Here is a 24,316-nt window from a genome sequence, read left to right on the forward strand (position 1 = left end):
CTGCCACAAACAGCCACCCTATTGAATACATAGATTTAGCACATATAAAAATTTGAAAAAATAAAAAGTAAATTTAAACATCTCATTAACTCAACAAAAAATGTATATTCAATGAAAAATATAAATAAAACTAAAAAATATATATAATATTTGCCCATAACAGAATATATGGTTAAAACAAAGATAATATGATTATCAATGTGGCCATCTTAAAGAGCCCCCGCAAAGAGCCTCATAAAAAAAACTTGAAAGGGGCACCATTTGAAGCAAATAGATCGAATGATCCATCTAAATGAATTAACCCCGTGTGTAATCCGCTCAGTTCCTGGGGCCAAACCATACCTATACGGCTAATAAAGAACAGCTTTAATCTCAAAAAACATATATCAATAGTAAACATAAAACAAATATAAAAAAATAAAAAATATATATATATATTTCATCCATAATTACGTCCCAATGACAGAACCATAAATATATATGTAGACAGTATAAACATGCGTAACCCCAAAATATGGAGACCTCAATGAACCCCTTAAACAAATTTAGCCACATATACATTCTCAACCTAAAATTCAGACTGTAAATAACTATTATATTGAGTAAATGGCCATAATAGAAATAAAAAAGGTTGCACTGTATCGGTAATTTGAAAATATACCATACTGCGCCCAAGGACTTAAAAATGTATGGAACATAGAGCCATACATGACTCCAAAAATATAAAACAGAATCATTTTTAATAAGCAGAAGAAATAAAAAAGTATACAGTATTTAAGAGTTATCAATGAAACAATTGACGTCAACGTCAATGTTTAACCCAAAAGGGGTATAGCTCTTTAATTTATGTACCCAGGCCATCTCCAACCTGGAGATGCTGCGAACCAAGCAACTACCTCTCCAATTTGGCCTATATTTGTCTATGCCAAGGAAAAGAGTATCTGAAGGGTCCCTATTATGAACAGATAAATAGTGCTTGGAGACGGAATGTTTCGTAAACCCTTTCCTGATGTTGCTAATATGCTCATTGATCCGGACCTGAAGAGGTCTTTTGGTCCGGCCCACATATTGCAGGCCGCACGGACATTGGAGCAAATAAACAACACCTGTGGTAGAGCAAGTGATAAAAGAATCTATAGGAAAGGTTTTGGAGGTACAGGTAGACGAAAAACTAGTGGTCCTTCTCGTAGTGCATCGGTTAAGCTGGCACACCTGGCATCTTCTACATTGATAGTATCCCTTTAGCTCCGAGAACAAATTTGTTCTCTCCCTAGGGGGGTTTACAACATTAGGGGCCAGTTTGTCTCTGAGGTTAGGTACGCCTTTAAAGACAACCTTTGGTTTATCAGGTAAAATGGCACCTAAAACCCTATCGTTCTTTAAATTGTGCCAATATTTATTCATGATATTCTTCACGCTAAAATGTTGGCGCGAGAAGGTAGTAATAAAAGGACATCTATAAGAACCAAAGTCCCCCTCCTTCTTTTTGGACTCCAATAGATCTCCTCGATTAGTGCCAATAGCCTGGTCTAGAGCGTCCTTAACCACTTCCCACCCGGCCAATGCACATATACGGCCGGGTGGGAGCCGTCTACTCCTGATAGGACGTTCAGGAACGTCCATCAGGAGGAGCGGGATCGCGCGCGCGCGTGCCCGCGCAGCGGCGCGATCCCGATGCGCCCGTGTCACCGGGACACGGCGCATCTCAGATCGGCAGGAGGGCTCTGTGATTGGCCCTCCTGATCACATGACAGCCGTGTCCAATCACGGCCGTCATGTGATGTAAACAAACAGCCGGTTGCTAGGCAATCGGCTCCTCCTCTCCTCACACAGAAGTCATCGCTGAGGAGAGGAGAGCAGATTGCTGCAGCCGGCTGATGATCAGTGAGTATGAGCTGTTTTTTACAGCTTTTTACTCACTGATCTTCAGTTTAGTGTAAACACACAACACACCACACAGTGTAAACACAGTCCCCACATATGTCCCCATAACACACATGTCCCCAAAACATACATGTCCCCAAAAAATAAAAACACATGTCCCTAATAATAAAAACATGTCCCCCACATATGTCCCACTAAAATCACTTGTCCCAATGATTATGTGCACACATATGTACGTGATCACCTGCACACATATGTACATAATCATTTGCGTACATATGTCCGTGATCACACAAACCAATTATTATACACTTAACGGAATTTTTTTTACCAAAAACATGTAGCAGAATACATTTTGGCTTAAATTTATGACAAAATTTGATTTTATTGGATTTCTTTTAAAATAGAAAAAAGAAAATATTGTTTTTTTTCCAAATTTCCGCTTTTTTGCGCTTATATCGCAAAAAATAAAAAACGGAGTCGTGAATAAATACCACCAAAATAAATCTCTATTTGTGCGAACAAAATGATAAAAATTTAATTTGGGTACAGCGTAGCATGACCGCGCAATTGTCACTGAAAGCGCTAGAGCAATGAAAGCTGAAAATTGGGCTGGGAAGGAAGGGGGCGAAAGTGCCCTGTATTGTAGTGGTTAAGGAATTCATAACTGTACCCCTTATCCAGAAACCTCTTAGTGAGAACGTCCGCCTGTGTCAAAAAGGTACTATCCTCTGAACAGTTGCGTTTAATTCTGAGGTATTGGCTTTTTGGAACTGAGTTAAGCCATGATTTGTGATGGCAGCTGTCTCGGGGTATGTAGGCATTTCGGTATGTAGGTTTAAAATAGGTGGAGGTGATAAACCTATCTTCCTTAACAGAAATGACCAGATCCAAAAAATGAATTTGTTCTAAACTGGCTTCATAACTAAAATGTATCCCTCTGTCATTGGTATTCAAGAAATCCATATATTCAGAAAGAGCAGGTAGGTCACCATCCCAAAGGAGGAAGACGTCATCTATGTACCGGACCCAGAGGATAACCTCTGACCTGGGTTCCGCATAGATGACGTCCTCCTCCCACTTGGCCATGAAAAGGTTAGCCAGGCTGGGGGCATATTTAGCCCCCATGGCAACTCCCCTATCCTGACGGTAAAAATGTCCGTCAAACCAAAAAAAATTATGTGTTGCAGCATAATTTAATAGAACCATAATAAAATTAATCTGCTCTTGTGGGAGATTGGACCCCCTTTCAAGAAAACACCGAACAGCCTCTAGGCCCAAATTATGAGGAATCACAGTATAAAGTGAGGTGACGTCGGCTGCCACATCCCTATTTTTGGTTTATACTGAGACAAAAGATTAATGACATCCCTTGTGTCCTTCAAATAGGAAGGAATAGAACGTACTAGGGGTTGAAGGTAAAAATCAATGTACTTGCCCACCCGGGACGTAACTGAGTCTATTCCACTCACGATAGGACGACCCGGGGGGCAAGAAACATTTTTATGTATCTTTGGTAAGTAATACATAATCGGTACTCTAGGTGCTCGAGGCACCAAAAAAACTTTTTCCTTCTTATTTAAAATCGAATTGGCAAAACCCATATTAATAATATATTCCAAATCCTTCCTATATTTTTCATTGGGATTATAATGTAGTAGAGTATAGGTAGTGGTGTCCCCTAAAATACGACGCATCTCCTTCATATAGTCATCTTTATTTAAAACGACAATCCCCCCTCCCTTGTCCGCTGGACGAATGACTAGGTTATGATTAGTACAAAGAGATTCGATGCCCTTATCTATGCTCTCCTTATTTTTCACCTGTTCATGCAGGTCCGACAGGTGAAAAATAAGGAGAGCATAGATAAGGGCATCGAATCTCTTTGTACTAATCATAACCTAGTCATTCGTCCAGCGGACAAGGGAGGGGGGATTGTCGTTTTAAATAAAGATGACTATATGAAGGAAAAAGTTTTTTTGGTGCCTCGAGCACCTAGAGTACCGATTATGTATTACTTACCAAAGATACATAAAAATGTTTCTTGCCCCCCGGGTCGTCCTATCGTGAGTGGAATAGACTCAGTTACGTCCCGGGTGGGCAAGTACATTGATTTTTACCTTCAACCCCTAGTACGTTCTATTCCTTCCTATTTGAAGGACAAAAGGGATGTCATTAATCTTTTGTCTCAGTATAAACCAAAAATAGGGATGTGGCTGGTAACAGCCGACGTCACCTCACTTTATACTGTGATTCCTCATAATTTGGGCCTAGAGGCTGTTCGGTGTTTTCTTGAAAGGGGGTCCAATCTCCCACAAGAGCAGATTAATTTTATTATGGTTCTATTAAATTATGCTGCAACACATAATTTTTTTTGGTTTGACGGACATTTTCTTTTCAAATGTTTTTATTGAGATTTTTAGCAGAGTTAGTTACAACAAGGGTTACAAAACAAAAAAAATAAATAATATATAGTAATAAAAGTAACATAACACAGTATAATGTAGTGACAGGGTTTTCTCAGCATAATATAGCATAGAAACAAATAATCCACATTAAAGAATAAAGTAGTATTCCTAAGTATCTAATATTCATAGTCATAAAGGGACTCGAACAAGAGTAAGTCTCTTAAAATTTGTATAATAAAGTCTGTAATATAATTATTGTAAGATTTATAAATAGCGATATGGATAATGGCCACTTCTGGACCCCAAGACACCCCTCACAGGGATCTATCTGTGTCTTGGAGTACCTAGGCCAACATCCTAAAGGAAATTCAAACACAGTAGTTATCTTTTATGAAGGAAAATAAAGATCTATTCTTACTCCGCAGCTCAATTCAGATAAACAAATATGTGATATATTTGTCACTTTGCTATGAAATTATTTTTAAAGCCATCCAAAAAAAAAAATTAAAACGCACAGGAGTTCTTTCTTCTATATGATTAAAGAATCAGCATTATCTAAATTGTGGAAGTATAATTTTTGTACCATGTACTCCAAGGTTCCCATAGTTGTTGTTCCTTAATATATAGGGATTTGTCATTAGGAAATAACAATTCATAGGAGTGGTGGAGTTGGGTTAATTCTATAACTTCTGTCATAGTAGGAAGAGAGTCAGTTTTCCATTTTCTAGTTATGGATAGTCTCGCAGCTAAAAGTATATGTGTTACTACTTTACGATATTGTTTGGGAATCGTATGTAAATTCATATTCAGAATGGCTAGTTCTGGTGAAAGTTGAAGGACAATACCTGTTACGGAAGTGAGTAAATGGGAGATTGCCTGCCAGTAGTTATGTAAGCTTGGGCAGTCCCACATAATATGAAATAGGGTCCCCAATTGGGTACAATTTCTCCAGCAATTAGGTGACGAGTTCCCCTTGAATTTTGCTAGGATATGTGGAGTCAGGTATTGTCTTTGAACAATTTTTTGTGCCAGTTCCCATAGTGTAACACATGCAGTGGCCCTATATATGCTTCGTAGGGAAGCCATCCATTGTTTAATTGAAAAGTCTTGCCCCAAATCTTGTTCCCATTTAAGGAAGGAAGGTAGTTTGCTGGGTATGTTTTTTTCCCCTAGAATTGGGTATATTGTAGCTACTCCTTTCTGTGAGGTGGCATGGTTATTGAGGAAAGACCATATTTTAACCGGGATTGAAGCTCTGAGTTGTGGATTGTGTAGCAGACACTTTTCTATTTGAATATATGTAGATCGCTCAGAATTCGGAAGCTGTAATTCATTACTTAACTGAGAAAAAGACTTTAATGAGCCCTGTTGGAAGAAGGAACCAAGTTTGATATCCCCACCCAAATTCCAGTCGTGTATTTGTACGCCAGGAATTAATGTTGGTATAATTGTTAGAGGAGGGTTTAACACCGTGATTGGAGTTTTATCCCATTTGTATGTGATGATTCTCTGCCAAGAGTGTAGCGTCGCTTTCACCGTTGGTGGGTATTGAGCTGTAATTGTGGACTTAATTTTCCTACTAAGTAACCAGAATTGCATATTAGGCTGTCGTGTGATGTCTTTCTCAATTTGTCCCCATAAAGTTTTAGGAGTAGGCAAGAACCATTCTTGCAATTGGGTCAAAAGAGTTGCGTCATAATAATCCTGTAGATCAGGTACGGTCGCACCACCTATATTTCTATGTTTAATTAGTATATGGTATGCGCAACGGGATTTTTTGCCATTCCATAGATATTTTCCCAAACTGCTTTGTAAGGATTTAAAGTAGTATTTAGGGATACATATTGGAAGGGACCTGAGTTGATATAATAATTTTGGTAAGGTCATCATTTTGAAAGCTGCCAGGTGACCAGCCCATGTAAATTCGAATTTACTAAGTGTTGTCAGATCTGTTTCAAAATGTTTCTTAAATGGTAAAAAGTTTGTTTTAAATAACTGTTTTGTTTTGTTAGTGAGAGTGATTCCTAAGTAAGAAATCCCCTCGTCTTTCCAGTGGTAGGGGTATTTATTAGACAATAACTGCCTGGTTGTGTTATCTAATCCTAGGTCTAAAATATTGGACTTAGTTTCATTGATTTTATAATATGATGCTGCTCCAAATGTTGTTAGTATATTTTGGAGATTCGGGAGAGATGAAATAGGATCAGACACTATAAGCACTATGTCATCTGCGAACAGACTTATTTTATTATCTATTTGCCCAATTTTTATACCAGATAGTTTTGTGTCAGATCGTATACGTTCTGCTAGAGGTTCGATGGCTAAATTAAATATTAAAGGAGATAAGGGGCAACCTTGTCGTGTTCCATTCGAGATGCCAAAGGGCCTAGACATCATATCATTTGTGTATACTCTCGCTGAGGGGCCCTTATACAGTGCAAAAATTGCCAATAAAATATTTCCACGAAAGCCAAATTTTAAAAGCACTGACTGTAAATAGCCCCAATGGACCCTATCAAACGCCTTCTCTGCATCCAAAGAAAGGAGCAGAGAAGGCGTTTGATGTCTCTCAGTGAAGTGTATAATATCAATCAGACGTCTTGTTGCATCTGAAGATTGTCGACCTTTAGTAAAGCCAGATTGATCTTTGTGAATGAGGTCTGGTATGTAGTTCATCAGTCGATTCGCTATTGCTTTGGCGTATATTTTGATGTCAATGTTCAATAATGAAATCGGTCTGAAATTTTGGGGAGCATTGGGATCTTTGCCTGGTTTCGGCAGTGTTATGATCAAGGCCTGAAGCATCTCAGCCGGAAATTCTGATTTGGATGCCGCTTCGTTAAAAAGTGAGCATAAGTGGGGAGCCAGTATATCTCGACGTAATTTATAGTATTCTCCTATCATTCCATCTGGGCCCAGAGATTTATTGTTGGGCAGGGAGTCTATAGTTCTAGGAATTTCTTCCACTGAAAATGGGACGTTAAGATCAGAGATTTGATCAGTAGTTAATGATGGGAGACTAATAGTATCTAAGAAATCACTTATTATCTTTGGGGTAGGTGTGGGAGTTTGAGAATCATCTTTAAGATTGTAAAGGGAGCTATAATAACAGCTAAATGCATTCGCTATGTCTTGGGGGTCTTGCAATTTTTCTCTAGTAAAGATGGTATAGATATGGAATCTTTGATTTGGAATATCTGCCTTTGATCCGAAGTGCCATGTTTTTTCCTGCTTTGTTGCTAGTATGGTAATATTTAGCTTTAAGTTTTCTAGTATGTTTTTCAAATGTATCCAATAAAGTCGTTCTGAGTTCCTGTCGTAATATTTGTAGTTTAGTTTTCAGTTGTTGTGATGGGTGAGATTGGTTTTGGGAATCTAATGTTTTAATGTCAGCAGTAAGTTTCTCAATGAGTTTGTTTTATTTTTCCTGAATTGAGCATTCAGTTGCATTAGGATTCCCCTACTAAATGCTTTATGAGCACCCCATAGGGTGGCGGAGTCTGACACCGATCCCACATTATATTTAAAGAATTCAGTTATCTGGTTTTGTATAGCTGTAGCATAGGTAGGCATTTTGATAAGATATGCATTTGTTCTCCATAGAAAATGGGTCGTTTGAGAGTGTTTAGGTAGAATAGTCATACTAATTGGGGCATGATCAGTCCAAGTGATGGGTGCAATGTCAGACTCCCTCACCCGCTGCAATAACCACTTATCCGTAAAAATATAATTGATACGAGTATAGGTATTATGTACCAGGGAATGATATGTGTATTCACGATCTCCAGGATGATGGCATCTCCATACATCATAGAGATCGCTTTTATTCAAAAAAGTTTTAAGTGCACAGTTGGTTCTGGTTTTGGGATTAGAAGTGTCTAGTTCTTGTTCATGTATTGTGTTGAAGTCTCCACAAATTATTAAGGCACCTTTTCGGCATTTACCTATTTTTCTCATCAGGCCATTCAGAAAATGGGATTGCCTTTTATTAGGCGCATACACATTTACCAATGTAGTAAGTGTATTATCAATGGTACATATTAATATGAGGTATCGTCCATTGGTATCTACAATAGATTCATGCAATTGAAAATTAACTGAATGATGTATGGCAATAAGTACTCCTCTTTTTTTCTGTTGGCCTGATGCTGTAAATATGTGAGGAAAGTTCTTATGGGTGCAAGTGGGAGTAGCGCCTGTTTTGAAATGGGTTTCTTGTATACACAATATTTGACATCGCTGGGTGTTAGCCATTTGCCACATCGACGCTCTTTTTGCTGGATGGTTAAGACCATTAGTATTTAAAGATATTAACTTTATACTCATAAAAGGATATTAATAAGATGGAAAAAGTAAGTACATACTACCCTGATAATAGCTTTAAATTCTACTTCCATGTGAACAATCTGTAGTCTGAAATGACTATGAATGTCCAAAAATTTAGTGACTGAAAAGTTTTGATTCAAATTTTGTAGGTTCACAACATACCTGTCCCTTTGAATGCTATGAGTTGTGTATAGGATACTGTGAAGAAAAAAATAAAAGTAAAAGCACAAACAAAAATATAACCAAACATTAAACTTAACTTGCAGTGGTAAACATTTCAATGTATACTGCAACATTAGAATGGGGAATTAGTTCAAAGGTCAGCTGTTCCAAAGATTTAGTATCGCACGGCACGGCGGGCAAGCTGATAGATCGGTTTCCTATAGATAGGATTGTATTTTGACCGGATCTAGTCAATGAAAGCTAATGCCATTGTGGCGTAAGTTTCTCCAGATTCTTCTTAGCTCCGATAGGTGGAGTTGGTTCGGGGATAATACCCCATGCGTGAAGTAACTTAATGCCTTGTTCCACAGAAGTGATTGTATGGTAGGTGTCGTTCTTCTGTATCAGTAGTTTAGATGGTTGTTTCCAACGGTATTCAATTTTATGATTACGCAGAGCTTTTGTAATCGTGGAAAGTTGTCTTCTCATATCTAGAGTATGTTTAGACAAGTCAGCATAAATTTGGATTGTATTATATGGTTGTGGAAGTTGTCCTAGATGTCGCACTTTATATAGGATTTGTTCTTTAACATGGTAGAAGTGTACTCTAAGTAGTACATCACGTGGTATCTGTGGAGGGAGAAATGACGGTTTCGGAATCCGATGGATACGATCAATTGTGAGCTCTAAGGCTGGCATAGCTGGCAGCAAGTTGGAGAATAAGTCAGTGGCATATTTTTTAAGATCAGACTGCTGTATATTTTCAGGGATACCCCTGATTTTGAGATTGTTCTTCCTTGAGCGGTCTTCTAAATCTGCGATTTTAAATTTAAGCCACTCTTTTTCAGCTTTATTTTCTTCATGAGTATCTATTAAATCATTAATAGTATTGGTCATGTCTCCCATAGAGTTCTCAATAGTGTGTACTCTTTCACCTAAGGAGTTCACTGCTTTGGAGAATTGATTTGTGAGTTGTAAAATATCCGTATGAAGCGAAGTATGTAAAGTTAATAGCATTTCTTTTAATTGGGTGTCCAGAATAGGCTGGTTATTAGTGGGGAATGCGGCTATAGGTGAAGCTATAGGAGTTATGACTGTGTTATCTTGACTAATATGAGGTATTTTATAGCTTACCTCCTGGCCTGTGAAATCCAGTTTGATACGAGTTTTAGCCGGGCTGCGACATGTAGGACTGAGGTAATCTTCCTCATGAGGAGATTCCAGATATGTTTTCTGAGGTGATTCCTCTAGAGCAGCATCAGGCCTGTCAGTGTATTGCGCTCTCCCTGAGGAGGCTGTTGCTGGTACAGCAGCTGTGAGAGGATCTGTGCCATCTTTTTTTCTCCCTCCCGCTGACTGAGAGGAGAATGTCGTTAGTTTTTTCATTTTCCGTTCGTCTCTCCGCTTTTTTGACATCACCTTCGGATTCAGGAACTCTTCCGTTGTCTGTTCGTATCTTTTTTACCGATATTCGCTGTGAATTGTCGCTAATATGCCCGTTCGTGTCACAGAGCTCTCTCACAGAGATTCCATTCAGCTCATGCGCTGGCCACGCCCCCGGTTTGACGGACATTTTTACCGTCAGGATAGGGGAGTTGCCATGGGGGCTAAATATGCCCCCAGCCTGGCTAACCTTTTCATGGCCAAGTGGGAGGAGGACGTCATCTATGCGGAACCCAGGTCAGAGGTTATCCTCTGGGTCCGGTACATAGATGACGTCTTCCTCCTTTGGGATGGTGACCTACCTGCTCTTTCTGAATATATGGATTTCTTGAATACCAATGACAGAGGGATACATTTTAGTTATGAAGCCAGTTTAGAACAAATTCATTTTTTGGATCTGGTCATTTCTGTTAAGGAAGATAGGTTTATCACCTCCACCTATTTTAAACCTACAGACCGAAATGCCTACATACCCCGAGACAGCTGCCATCACAAATCATGGCTTAACTCAGTTCCAAAAAGCCAATACCTCAGAATTAAACGCAACTGTTCAGAGGATAGTACCTTTTTGACACAGGCGGACGTTCTCACTAAGAGGTTTCTGGATAAGGGGTACAGTCCTGAATTCCTTAAGGACGCTCTAGACCAGGCTATTGGCACTAATCGAGGAGATCTATTGGAGTCCAAAAAGAAGGAGGGGGACTTTGGTTCTTATAGATGTCCTTTTATTACTACCTTCTCGCGCCAACATTTTAGCGTGAAGAATATCATGAATAAATATTGGCACATCTTAAAGAACGATAGGGTTTTAGGTGCCATTTTACCTGATAAACCAAAGGTTGTCTTTAAAGGCGTACCTAACCTCAGAGACAAACTGGCCCCTAATGTTGTAAACCCCCCTAGCGAGAGAACAATTTGTTCTCGGAGCTAAAGGGATACTATCAATGTAGAAGATGCCAGGTGTGCCATCTTAACCAATGCACTAAGGACCACTAGTTTTTCGTCTACCTGTACCTCCAAAACCTTTCCTATAGATTCTTTTATCACTTGCTCTACCACAGGTGTTGTTTATTTGCTCCAATGTCCGTGCGGCCTGCAATATGTGGGCCGGACCAAAATACCTCTTCAGGTCCGGATCAATGAGCATATTAGCAACATCAGGAAAGGGTTTACGAAACATTCCGTCTCCAAGCACTATTTATCTGTTCATAATAGGGACCCTTCAGATACTCTTTTCCTTGGCATAGACAAATATAGGCCAAATTGGAGAGGTAGTTGCTTGGTTCGCAGCATCTCCAGGTTGGAGATGGCCTGGGTACATAAATGAAAGAGCTATACCCCTTTTGGGTTAAACATTGACGTTGACGTCAATTGTTTCATTGATAACTCTTAAATACTGTATACTTTTTTATTTCTTCTGCTTATTAAAAATGATTCTGTTTTATATTTTTGGAGTCATGTATGGGTCTATGTTCCATACATTTTTAAGTCCTTGGGCGCAGTATGGTATATTTTCAAATTACCGATACAGTGCAACCTTTTTTATTTCCATTATGGCCATTTACTCAATATAATAGTTATTTACAGTCTGAATTTTAGGTTGAGAATGTATATGTGGCTAAATTTGTTTAAGGGGTCCATTGAGGTCTCCATATTTTGGGGTTACGCATGTTTATACTGTCTACATATATATTTATGGTTCTGTCATTGGGACGTAATTATGGATGAAATATATATATATTTTTTTATTTTTTTATATTTGTTTTATGTTTACTATTGATATATGTTTTTTGAGATTAAAGCTGTTCTTTATTAGCCGTATAGGTATGGTTTGGCCCCAGGAACTGAGCGGATTACACACAGGGTTAATTCATTTAGATGGATCATTCGATCTATTTGCTTCAAATGGTGCCCCTTTCAAGTTTTTTTTTTATGAGGCTCTTTCCGGGGGCTCTTTAAGATGGCCACATTGATAATCATATTATCTTTGTTTTAACCATATATTCTGTTATGGGCAAATATTATATATATTTTTTTAGTTTTATTTATATTTTTCATTGAATATACATTTTTTGTTGAGTTAATGAGATGTTTAAATTTACTTTTTATTTTTTCAAATTTTTATATGTGCTAAATCTATGTATTCAATAGGGTGGCTGTTCGTGGCAGCATTAGTCAATGTTAATTTTCCCTAAAACAATATGGCGTTTTCCGTCTCGGCTTTGGGGCCAAACCGAGGCTTGGTTTATTGTTTGTACTATTTAAGCGGTGCGTCAGGACGCCGCCCGTACCCCGTGATCACGTCCTATAGTGACGAAACGCGTAGGGAGGAGGAGCGACGTCCTGACGCCACCATCTCGTGTTGTTTGGTTACGGTATAACGGGCACGAATCGAGACCGGCCGGCTCGGTTTTGCTGAAACGATAGTTTTTATCTTCATTTCTGTAAGTGCGCATTTGTCTCTTACGTTCGATTAAAGATATACTTGGGTTTTACACTATTGTGAGCCTTATTACTTTTCATGCAAACCTGTTAACGGGAGTGAATTGAGAGGCGAACGGGTTCCGGAGTTTCTTCACATCCATTCGTGAAAACCCTGGACTGGGGGAATCAGTCATCTGCTCTGCATGGTTCTCTATAATAAGGAACCATTCATTTTTGGTAAGCGGCAGTAATTTCTTTGGTGGAGGCTAAGCACGAGTCACGTTCGTTTTGGATATTTATGCTGTCACCATTTCACTGTGGAATACCTTGCAAATAGAGACTTTATATGGACTTTTTGAACATTGCAACACTTTATGTTATGTTTATAATTTATTTTCATATCCATGTTTCACTAATGTTTTAAGGCAACGGGCTATTGGATGTTATACTTTTTTCAGGTTCACATCATATTTTCATTTGAATATTCACTGTTATTAAGGGTCTGTTTTTTGAAACCATATTAAGGTGTATTTGCTATCTTCACTGATTTAGCATTTTCTATTTTTATATGATTGTCTAATTTCTAGTCGCAATTTTTCGTTTAAATTTTCCCGCATAGTATTGACACACTATTAAGTCAATGTTTTTGTGAATTTTTTCAAGTAGGATAACTGGATTTGTAAAGCACTTTGAGAGGTTTTTTTTACTGTAAGTGTAATATTTTGCTGGGGTGTTTGAAAAAGGTATAGGACGGAATACACTAGGTTTGTGCCTTTATGTTCTATATTACATAAGATTGGAGCCCTATGATTACATCTGGAAACAGTACTGTTGTCCTGTATACACTGAGGAGGATTGAGGTGGGGATCCTTAAGGAGCAGCATTTCTGCCATTATTGGGATAACAATAATGAGGGGAACAGGTATTCATGATTGATATTAATGAGGGGAGCAGGTTTTTCACCTGGCAGGGGATGTGCACATATGCATGAAGAGTAAAGACACAGGGTGTTTTTTCCCCTTCTATTTATGGACACTAGACTATATGTTTATAATTTGCAAACACTGAAATTTATATATATTTTGTCACCATTTATATTTATATAAGTTGTGAACACTTGACTGTATATATATATATATATATATATATATATATATATATATATATATATATATATATATATATATATATATATATATATATATATATATATATATATATTATGTATTCAATATTTTCCATTACTTTGTATTGTTTAGGTAGTAGGATTTTCTTTTACGTGGGATTTATATGAGGAAATGAATAAGTGTTGCGCTACACTGTTTTGGTTATAAACGTATCTGTTTGGTGGAATCACCATACAGTGTTCGAGCAGGCAACATTTTTAAATTGAGGATTTCGTTTATAACACAAAGTAATTGAGCTGATTGTGAATATCACTATTTATGACAGAAGTACTGACCCACTATATTGAAAATAAAAGAAAGGTTTAGGCTAGAGTTGGACGATATTTGTGCTTCAATGATTTTTCCTATTACCAATTACCATTGGCGAATACTTAAGATATTACCCCGGTCAAACAAGAAAATCAAACCTTACAACTAGGAAATGTCTCTGCAATGGTACACAGGTGAAAAAAAACTGACAGGGACATTTCCTATTTCATCCACAATGAAAACATTTTTTTTTTTTTAATTCTGCATACTTAACATACATGATTGGTTGAGGAAAAATACAGGTTCTTGCCATTCCATTTATCTTAGTAATTCCCACCCTAAATGAAACAAACTGTATTTCTGACATCACAGATTTTACATTTACAGTTCTCCACATGAAACTCTTTTTTAAAATAATGTAACCACTTATTTATTATTACAGTCCCTCAGTGTGGCATCCGATGCATGAATGGAGGAACATGTGTAGAAGATCATTGTCAATGTCCAAAGGGTTATGCTGGCGCACACTGTGGTCAACGTAAGTATGTTTCCTAAATTCTATTCCTAAAAGGGTCCTTGACTAAGGATATAACAATAGTCATAGCAGATCTTTAGACAGCAACACAGGAGAGTTTCTAGAGTCTCACTGAATCATGACATTATCTGGGTAGCAAAAGTATTAGTTATGCATGTATGTAATATTTTGTATATTTGAATAATAATAGTTTATTTGTATAATCTCAGTACTGTCATTACTTTCAAATGAGAATTGAAGAGCTTATGGGGAGTATAATGATTGGGTCATAGGGCCCAGTCATCTATAGTTATACCTTTCAACTAGGGATGGGCCGAACTAGCCCCTGTTTGGTTCACACTAGAGCTTTTGAGCAACAGAAAACTTGAAGTCTATGGGATCCGAATGTGAAAAATCAAGTGTCAATTTTAAAGGATCATATGCAAGTAATTGGGCATACAATGTCTATGGGGATCCAGGTACTGCCCTGGGGGACATTTATCAATGAAAGAAAAGGTTTGTAAAAAAAAAATCATTTTTTAAATGAGCAGTGATTTATTGATGCTTAACGTGAAAGTATAAAAATGAAAAAATCCTTTCAATATAGTGATTGGGGGTCCCCTTAGTCCACCTGTAAAGGGAGCCAGTCTGTATGATGAGGTCACAATGTAGTACACGGGGAACAAGATTCAAGATTTTTTGCATAAATTCTGGTTTATCCACCACAGACTTTGGATTTCTGCTTCTGTAACAGGTGCGGAAAAATTGTTCTTTGGGTGTAGATGGCTCCTTCACACCTTAACCCTATAGAGGTACTCTTGATGAAAACAAGAATTGGCCTTGCTTTCAAAAATTGTATTGATATGCACCTGTCAAACAGGTGCAGAAAAATTGGTGCCCATGAAATCTACACCAAAAAACATTCCTCCAGATGAAATCAACACCCACAACACTAGGCAGCCTAGAAGTCTTGCAGAGATTCCACATCCCAAAAACACTTACACTCAGTGACATCAGCATCAGGGGCTTCATATCTGCTGCTAATCCAGGACTGATTCATTCAACACATGAATGAATTATGGACTTGATGGACTGTCTTTTTTTCAACCTCACCTACTATGTAACGATGTAATTTTGATAAAAGTCAGACGGTCCACGGAGTCTGTGGAGTCTGTGGACAGATGTGTTCTATGATCAGTAACAAAACATCCAGCAGCACTGAATGCCCGTTGGAAAGCACGCTGGATGCAGGGCAGCCCAGCAGCTCAATAGCATATTGGCAAAGTTCTGGCCAGTGGTGTATTCTCTTGACTCAGTAAGCCAGTGGATCGTCGACTGGAAAGCTCTCCATCTCTGTTTTTGTCCCTAGATAATCGTCCACCATGTGATGCAAATGCTGCTGTGGGAAGTGGAAGCTGACAGCCCTGGGCAGCGAGGACTAAAAAAATTCAGAAATGCATCACTTAGGAAGCTGCCTTCTCCGACACTCCTCTCTTGATCAAGAAAAGCCTCAAAATGAGGTTTTCCATTACACTGTAACCTATCAGGAGTCGAGAAAAGCATTTGATAAACTTCTCTTTAATATGTCCTCAAGAGACTTCATCTTCTGCACTCTCTGTGGGGACGGGATGAGTTATGAGATTTTCCCCTTAAAACAGTGGTCAAGGAGGGTTGTCAACCAATAGTGTTCCTTTCCTTTATGCCACATATTCTTGGGTCCTTTTGCAGGCTTTGAATCATGAGGGAGCCCATGCACCGCAAATTTGCAGAGGCACGAGAAGCAGACTCTTCGTGGTCACTAAGGGTTATAATATCTGGAACTACCTCCTCCCAGCCACGTACTACTCCCAAGGGTTCTGCGGATGGAAAACCATCTCTTACTGATATACAGATGTCTTCCCCTGCTTCAATGCCTCTGAAACTACCAGAATCCTCCTCCCCTCCTCCTCTCTCTCCTCTTGTGTGTTCTGTGTCATAGGAACAGTGATGTCTGCATAAAGTAAGCCTTGAGAGGAAAGGAAGTTCTCCTTTTCATCTCACTGCTCTGCCTCGAGTGCCCTGTCCATAATGCCATGCAGAATCGGCTCCAGCAGGAACACAACAAGGATTGTGTCACTGATGCATGCATTGTCATGGCTCACCATCCTTCTGGCCTCCTCAGATGGTGACAGTATAGTGTATGCCTCTTTTATTCCCATCGGTGTGGGGAAAAAAGCCAAGCTGAACTAAGCCTGTCATTGTGCCATACTCACACAGGTACTAATTGACGGCCCTCTGCTGCATGTGCAGCCACTGCAGCAATGCCAAAGTCGAGTTCCACCTGTTGGAAGGCAGGTGGAATTCCTGCTGAATTTAAGCCAACTGAGCACTGGCTGTGTATGACCACCTAAAATGGCTACACACTGTTCTGGTCTGCTTTAGTGGATGTTCTAACCCTGGGTACCTATTTAGGAAATGCTGCACCACCAAATTATGGACATATGACAGACATGGCACATGTGTCAACTTTCTCTGTCTAAGGGGGGACAGGAGGTTTGTGCCATTATCACACACCACTATTCCTCGCTCTAGCTGACATGGCGTAAACCACCTCTGGGGCTGTCCCTGCAGAGCTGCAAGAATTTCCCGTCTCCGGTGTGGTTCCTGTCCCCTAGACACATCAGCTGAAGCACTGGATTGCATTAACACAATGAAATATACAACGTTAAACTTGCAGTAAAGCACAGAATTATATGGCGTTAAACTTGTAGTAACGCACAACTTTTAGTAATGCACAGAACTATATGGCGTTAAACTTGCAGTAACACAATGAAATATACAGTGTTAAACGTGCAGTAACGCACAGAACGATATGAAGTTAAACTTGCAGTAACACAGAGAACTATATGGCGTTAAACTTGCAGTAATACACAGAACTATATTGCGTTAAACTTGCAATAATGCACAGAACTATATGGTGTTAAACTTGCAGTAATGCAAAGAACTATATTGCATTAAACTTGCAGTAATGCACACAACTATATGGCGTTAAACTTGCAATAACAAACAGAACTATACGGCATTAAACTTGCAGTAACAAAATTAAATCTACAGCATTTAAACTCGCAGTAACACAATGAAATATACGGTGTTAAACTTGCAATAACGTACAGAACTATATGAAGTTAAACTTGCAGTAACGCACAGAACTATACGGCGTTAAACTTGCAGTAATGCACATAACTAGATTGCGTTAAACTTGCAATAACACACAGAACTATATGGCGTTAAACTTGCAGTAATGCACAAAACTATATGACGTTAAACTTGCAGTAATGCAATGAAATATATAACATTAAACTTGCAGTAAGGCAATGAAATATACGGCGTTAAACTTGCAGTAATGCACAGAACTATACTGCATTACACTTGCAGTAATGCAAAGAACTATACAGCATTAAACTTGCAGTAATGCACAAAACTATATGACGTTAAACTTGCAGTAATGCAATTAAATATATAGCGTTAAACTTGCATTAACGCAATGAAATATACAGCGTTAAACTTGCAGTACTGCAATGAAATATACTGTGTTAAACTTGCAGTAACGCACAGAACTATATGAAGTTAAACTTGCAGTAATGCACAGAACTATATTGCATTAAATTTGCAATAAAGCACAGAACTATATGGCGTTAAACTTGCAGTAATGCACATAACTATATTGCATTAAACTTGCAGAAACGCACAGAACTATATGGCGCTAAACTTGCAGTAATGCACAGAACTATATGAAGTTATACTTGCAGTAACACACAGAACTATACAATGTTACACTTGCAGTAACACGCAGAACTATATTGCATTAAACTTGCAATAATGCACAGAACTATATGGCATTAAACGTGCAGTAATGCACAGAACTATATTGCGTTAAACTTGCAGTAATGCACAGAACTATATGGCATTAAACTTGCAGTAATGCACAGAACTATATGAAGTTATACTTGCAGTAACGCACAGAACTATACAATGTTAAACTTGCAGTAACGCACATAACTATATGGCGTTAAACATGCAGTAATACACAGAACTATATTGCATTAAACTTTCAGTAACGCACAGAACTATATTGCGTTAAACTTACATTAACGCAATGAAATATACGGCATTAAACTTACAGTAGTGCGATTAAATATACAGCGTTAAACTTGCAGTAACACGCAGAACTATATGGCATTAAACTTGCAGTAACACACAGAACTATATGGCAGTAAATTTGCAGTAACGCACAGAACCATATGGCATTAAACTTGCAGTAATGCAATGAAATATACAGTGTTAAACTTGCAGTAACGCACAGAACTATACAGCATTAAACTTGCAGTAATGCACAGAACTATATGGTGTTAAACTTGCAGTAACAAAATGAAATATACAGCGTTAAACTTGCAGTAGCACAATGAAATATACAGCGTTAAACTTGCAGTAACGCACAGAACTATATGAAGTTAAACTTGCAGTAACGCACAGAACTATGTGGCGTTAAACTTGCAATAACGCACAGAACTATATTGCGTTAAACTTGCAATAACTCACAGAACTATATGTCGTTAAACTTGCAGTAACGCACAGAACTATATTGCGTTAAACTTGCATTAACGCAATGAAATATACGGCATTAAACTTACAGTAATGCAATGAAATATACAGCGTTAAACTTGCAGTAACACGCAGAACTATATGGCATTAAACTTGCGGTAACACACAGAACCATATGGCATTAAACTTGCAGTAATGCAATGAAATATACAGTGTTAAACTTGCAGTAACGCACAGAACTATACAGCATTAAACTTGCAGTAATGCACAGAACTATATGGCGTTAAACTTGCAGTAACAAAATGAAATATACAACGTTAAACTTGCAGTAACGCAATGAAATATACGGCGTTAAACTTGCAGTAATGCACAGAACTATATGAAGTTTAACTTGCAGTAACGCACAGAACTATATGTCGTTAAACTTGCAGTAACGCACAGAACTATATTGCGTTAAACTTGTAGTAACTCACAGAACTATGTGGCGTTAAACTTGCAGTAACGCACAGAACTATATGAAGTTAAGCTTGCAGTAACACACAGAACAATATGGCGTTAAACTTGCAGTAACGCAATAAAATATACTGTGTTAAATAGTCACTACACTCACACTGACTGAAGTATCCCTACATTCACACTAATGTAAAAATGAATGGTCGCACTACACTCACAATGAACTACACCTAGATGCGCATTAAACTGATATTCTACACTGATAATAGAATCAGAATAGCACACTATGGCACACAAAGGGGGTAATTTACTAAGACGAATGTGCTGCGCCGGTTCACACCTTAATTTGTGCGCCAGATAAATTATTAATTGAGCTTGTGAACCGGCGCACGCATAAGCGCAACAGATAATATGCCGGCACACGTGATAATAATATGCCATTGATAATAGCGCACGCCGTATCATTAACAGTCCATTCACACAGGGGCAACAAGACTTCCAGCATGACTTGGGGAGACTTACTATACGACTTGGGACATCTTAGAACATGATTTGGGCAACTTACAACATGACTTTAAGTCACCCCCAGGCCAGGCGACTTTAATTGAAAAAAAAAGGCCATGGGTTCGCCTTCAAAGCATACCAGGCCCTTCAGGTCTGGTGTGGAATTTAAGGGGAACCCCATGCCAAAAAAAAATGGCGAGGGGGTCCCCCTCAAAATCCATTAGCACACACCATGCATCATATACCCTCAGCCGGTCAACTCCTTCCTGTGTCATGATCTAAAGTCTGTCCAGAAAGTAAAGCAGAAGTAATCGAGCAGTGTGTTTAAACAGCTATGAGTGAATGGGGTAAGCCTGTGTAGAAATAATAGAAAGCTGTTTTATTTTTGCAAAATAAGTACGTTAATGCTATATTGGTACATAGGGGAGCTGAAATTTAGACGAAAAAAAAGTGAACTTAGCCTTTAACATGAACATTGGTATATTATAAAACTACTAGTGTGCTTCTCCAGGAGATTTGTGCTCTCTATTCATTCTGTTGATTATTGTCAGTGAATGGAAAATGAGGAAAATCCATTAATTTTAAATACAGTTTTATGAAACAGAAGCTGTGTCTTAGGAAAAAATAAATGTAGAAAACAGTTTTTGCAGCAGAGTGGCACAAACAATGGTCTTCAATAATAAAAGAAAAACAACGGGTTACCTTTCCTATGTTCAAGTCCTGTGAGTGTTCTGCTGACCTGCCTAATATATCTATTTATACTCACATTAATCACATGCACATTCCATCACCGAAAATAGGGTGCGACTTGTCATGCAAGCGCAAGAAAAATCGTATTGATATGAACAAGGGCTTAATGCTTGACACAGCTTCTATCTCTGTTTAAAACCATGAGGCCTTGAGAGTAGAGGTGTATGGGGGAGTGAGGGGAGTCATAGCTTTTATTTTATTTGCTTGGAGTGTAAATTTCAACTTGAGTCACTGAGCTCTGTAAACAAAACACCTTTAATAATAGGTGGCTAGGTAAACCAGAAAAAAATTGTGAAAATAAGCATTGAACCCCACCTGCTGGTTGTATATGAGAATAAAATATTAATATGCATACTTTACCTTATTAAAATAATATTAACACATAAACCCTAAGTATATAAAAACCACTATACATTTCCATCACAAATTGCACTGTGTGTGTCCTTGGGTGTAGGCAGCATTAGACAGATTGTGGTTACTCTTTGTTGTTGATCTTGGATAGGCAAGTTGTGCACAGCAAGGGTTATCCGTTGCACATATTTTATTTTATGGAACTTGGACCCAGTCTGCACTATGTAAAACTTATTTTTTTGCAAAAAAATATATTTCACTAAAAATGCCATAAGAAAATAGATTGAGAAATTTGACAACCAAGCCAAAACATTGTTCATTTTGTGAGCCCAAACAGCCATTCTCGATGAAGAGCTGGGCAAAATCCAATGCCCAAAAGCAAAGCTGTCAGATTTCATTGCACAGCTTGTTAGGCTTAGTGCCTACCCACCAGGGCAGGCACGGGCTTATTCCAGTCATATAGGAATGTGTGAGGTCTTGAATCTCTACCATTTTCAATTACGTTTCTGCTGAAAGATACATAGTTAGTACAAGTATTGTAGTAAGTAAAGAAAACCTGTCAGGAGAAGAATATGAGGGTTAAATACCATAAAATACTGACTTAAACAAATATGCAGATCAGGAATGCCACAGAAAACTGAGAAGACATGATCTGTATACTTTTTCTGTGTTACAGACTCATGCATTGAGTTTAGAAAGACAAGCCTAAAGTGTATCTAAACCCAAGAACAACAATGAACAGTATTGCAGTTTACTGGCCCCCAAATTTGGCAGCTGCATTTGTTTTTGTTTTTTGTTTTTTTGTTTTTTTCCTTATTTTTTAACCTGGTAATCCTGATATTAACACACTTCCTGTCTTCACACATTTGTGGTGCGGGTAATGCACGTTTCCCACACTGCACTGCAAATGTACTGTGTTTGCGATCTGCTGCCGGTGTCAATACAAAGTTAATGACTCCCCAAATGTGGCAGGGTTTATCTGCAATCTGCCGGATTGCATAGTATAAAAACAACCATGTGATCTGGTTGTGGTGCAGTTCCAAAAAAGGTGACTGCACTTCTTTGGCACTAAATCGCATGCAAATTGCACAGGAATGCAGTGTGGTTCCTGTGCAATTCACATGCGGATTATAGTGTGAACCGGGGCTTATGGTGACAAGTGTGCTGGGCACTGTTGTTACCCTATGAATGGGAGTGAGTTAGTACTACATACCACTGTCTTGTCACTACATAACACCTTCCTGCCTTTTGTAGTCCCTGAAATAGCTAGGAACAGTGCTATGATAACTGTCCAGAGGCAGAGAGCATGGGAAGCTATCAGCTTGTTGAACAACATTTTTTTTTTGCGCTTGTCGAGCAGATATAATATAAGCCTTTCAATGTTATATTTAACCACTTCAATACAGGGCACTTAAACACCTTCCTGCCCAGACCAATTTTGAGCTTTCAGCGCTGTCGCACTTTGAATGACAATTGCGCGGTCATGCTACACTGTACCCAAATGAAATTTTTATCATTTTTTCCCCACAAATAGAGCTTTCTTTTGGTGGTATTTGATCACCTCTACGGTTTTTATTTTTTGCGCTACAAATAAAAAAATACCGAAAATTTTGAAAAAAAAATGTGTTTTTTTGTTTCAGTTTCAAAACTTTGTAAATAAGTACGTTTTCTCCTTCACTGATGGGCACTGATGGGGCTACACTGATGGGCACTGATAAGGCGGCACTGATGGGCACCAATGTGGCACCAATGAAGTGGCACTGATAGGCGGCACTGATGGGCGACACGGATGGGCGACACGGATGGGCGACACGGACGGACACTGATAGGTGGCACAAATTGGCACTGATAGCTGGCACGGATGGGCGGCATGGATGGGCGGCACGGATGGGCATAGATAGGCGGCACAGGTGGGCATGGATAGGCGGCATAGGTGGGCATGGATAGGCGGCACAGGTGGGCACTCATAGGCGGCACAGGTGGGCACTCATAGGCGGCACAGGTGGGCACTCAGGCGGCACAGGTGGGCACTCATAGGCGGCACAGGTGGGCACTCATAGGCGGCATCGGTGTTATACTATAGTAATGGATGCCAATCAGTGCCAAACAATAATGCATGCCAATCAGTGATGCTCATTGTGGGCACTGATTGGCATCCATTATGGGCACTGATTGGCACCCATTGTGCTGACTGGCATCCCTGGTGGTCTAGGGAGGATTATGACCTTTATTACCTTTTCCCTGGTGGTCTGGTGGCGTCCCTGGTGGTCCAGTGTGGGCATCCTCGGGGAGGCTGTGCTGATAATCGATCAGCACAGACCCCCCCTGTCAGAGGAGCAGCCGATCGGCTCTCCTCTACTCGCGTCTGACAGACGCGAGTGAGGGAAAGCCGATCACCGGCTCTTCCCATTTACACTGTGATCAGCCGTGATTGGACACGGCTGATCACATAGTAAAGAGTCTCCGTCGGAGACTCTTTACCGAGATCGTAGTTGCCGGGTGTCAGACTGACACCCCGCAACAACGATCGCCGCGATGCGCGCCCCCGGGGGCGCGCAGTGGCTGATAATCCTGATCACGTCATATGACGTCCGGTCAGGATTATGAAACCACTTTGCCGCCGTCAATTGCCTATAGGGCGGGCGGCAAGTGGTTAACAAAAAGGGAGCAAATAAGATACATGTATTAATAGAGTTTGACTTTAAAGGAGAAGTATAGCCAAAGCTCATTTGGCTGTACTTTTCCTATGGGTCACAGGAGTGCAATTCATTTTGCAATTCTGTGACCCGTTTTCAGCAGAGAGCGGACTGAAGTCCACTCTCTGCTGACATCACAGAGACGGTCAAGGCTACTTGTCATCACGAGCATGGGAGTCTAAATCTGCCAGGTGCCTGGACTGACACCTGTCTTAGCCTCTCAACGAGCCGCTGAGAGCCTGAGATGGCTGCTCCCACCCCCTCCACAGCCCAGTGCTTCAATGAGCGAGGAAGGAGAAGAGCAGAGAGCTGTGATTGACAGTCTACAGCTCTCTGCTCACAGAGCTCTTAAAATCAAGCAATCGGCAGTGTTAGATCGCTCAG

At 39.3% G+C, this 24,316-nt stretch overlaps 1 protein-coding gene across 1 annotated transcript in view; it reads left to right on the forward strand.

The window, feature by feature from the left end:
* The window catches only part of FBN2 (fibrillin 2), a 298,207-nt gene that overhangs the window by 24,085 nt on the left and 249,806 nt on the right, over nt 1-24,316 (forward strand). Inside the window, exon 4 of the mRNA XM_077462139.1 lies at nt 14,526-14,621. Coding sequence (XP_077318265.1) covers nt 14,526-14,621 — 96 coding nt within the window. The remainder of the gene's footprint in view (nt 1-14,525; nt 14,622-24,316) is intronic.

Source organism: Lithobates pipiens, unplaced genomic scaffold, assembly GCF_037356315.1.
Source record: "Lithobates pipiens isolate NorthernLeopardFrog02 unplaced genomic scaffold, aLitPip1_a1.2 Scaffold_3, whole genome shotgun sequence".
In the NCBI taxonomy this organism is placed as follows: domain Eukaryota; kingdom Metazoa; phylum Chordata; class Amphibia; order Anura; family Ranidae; genus Lithobates; species Lithobates pipiens.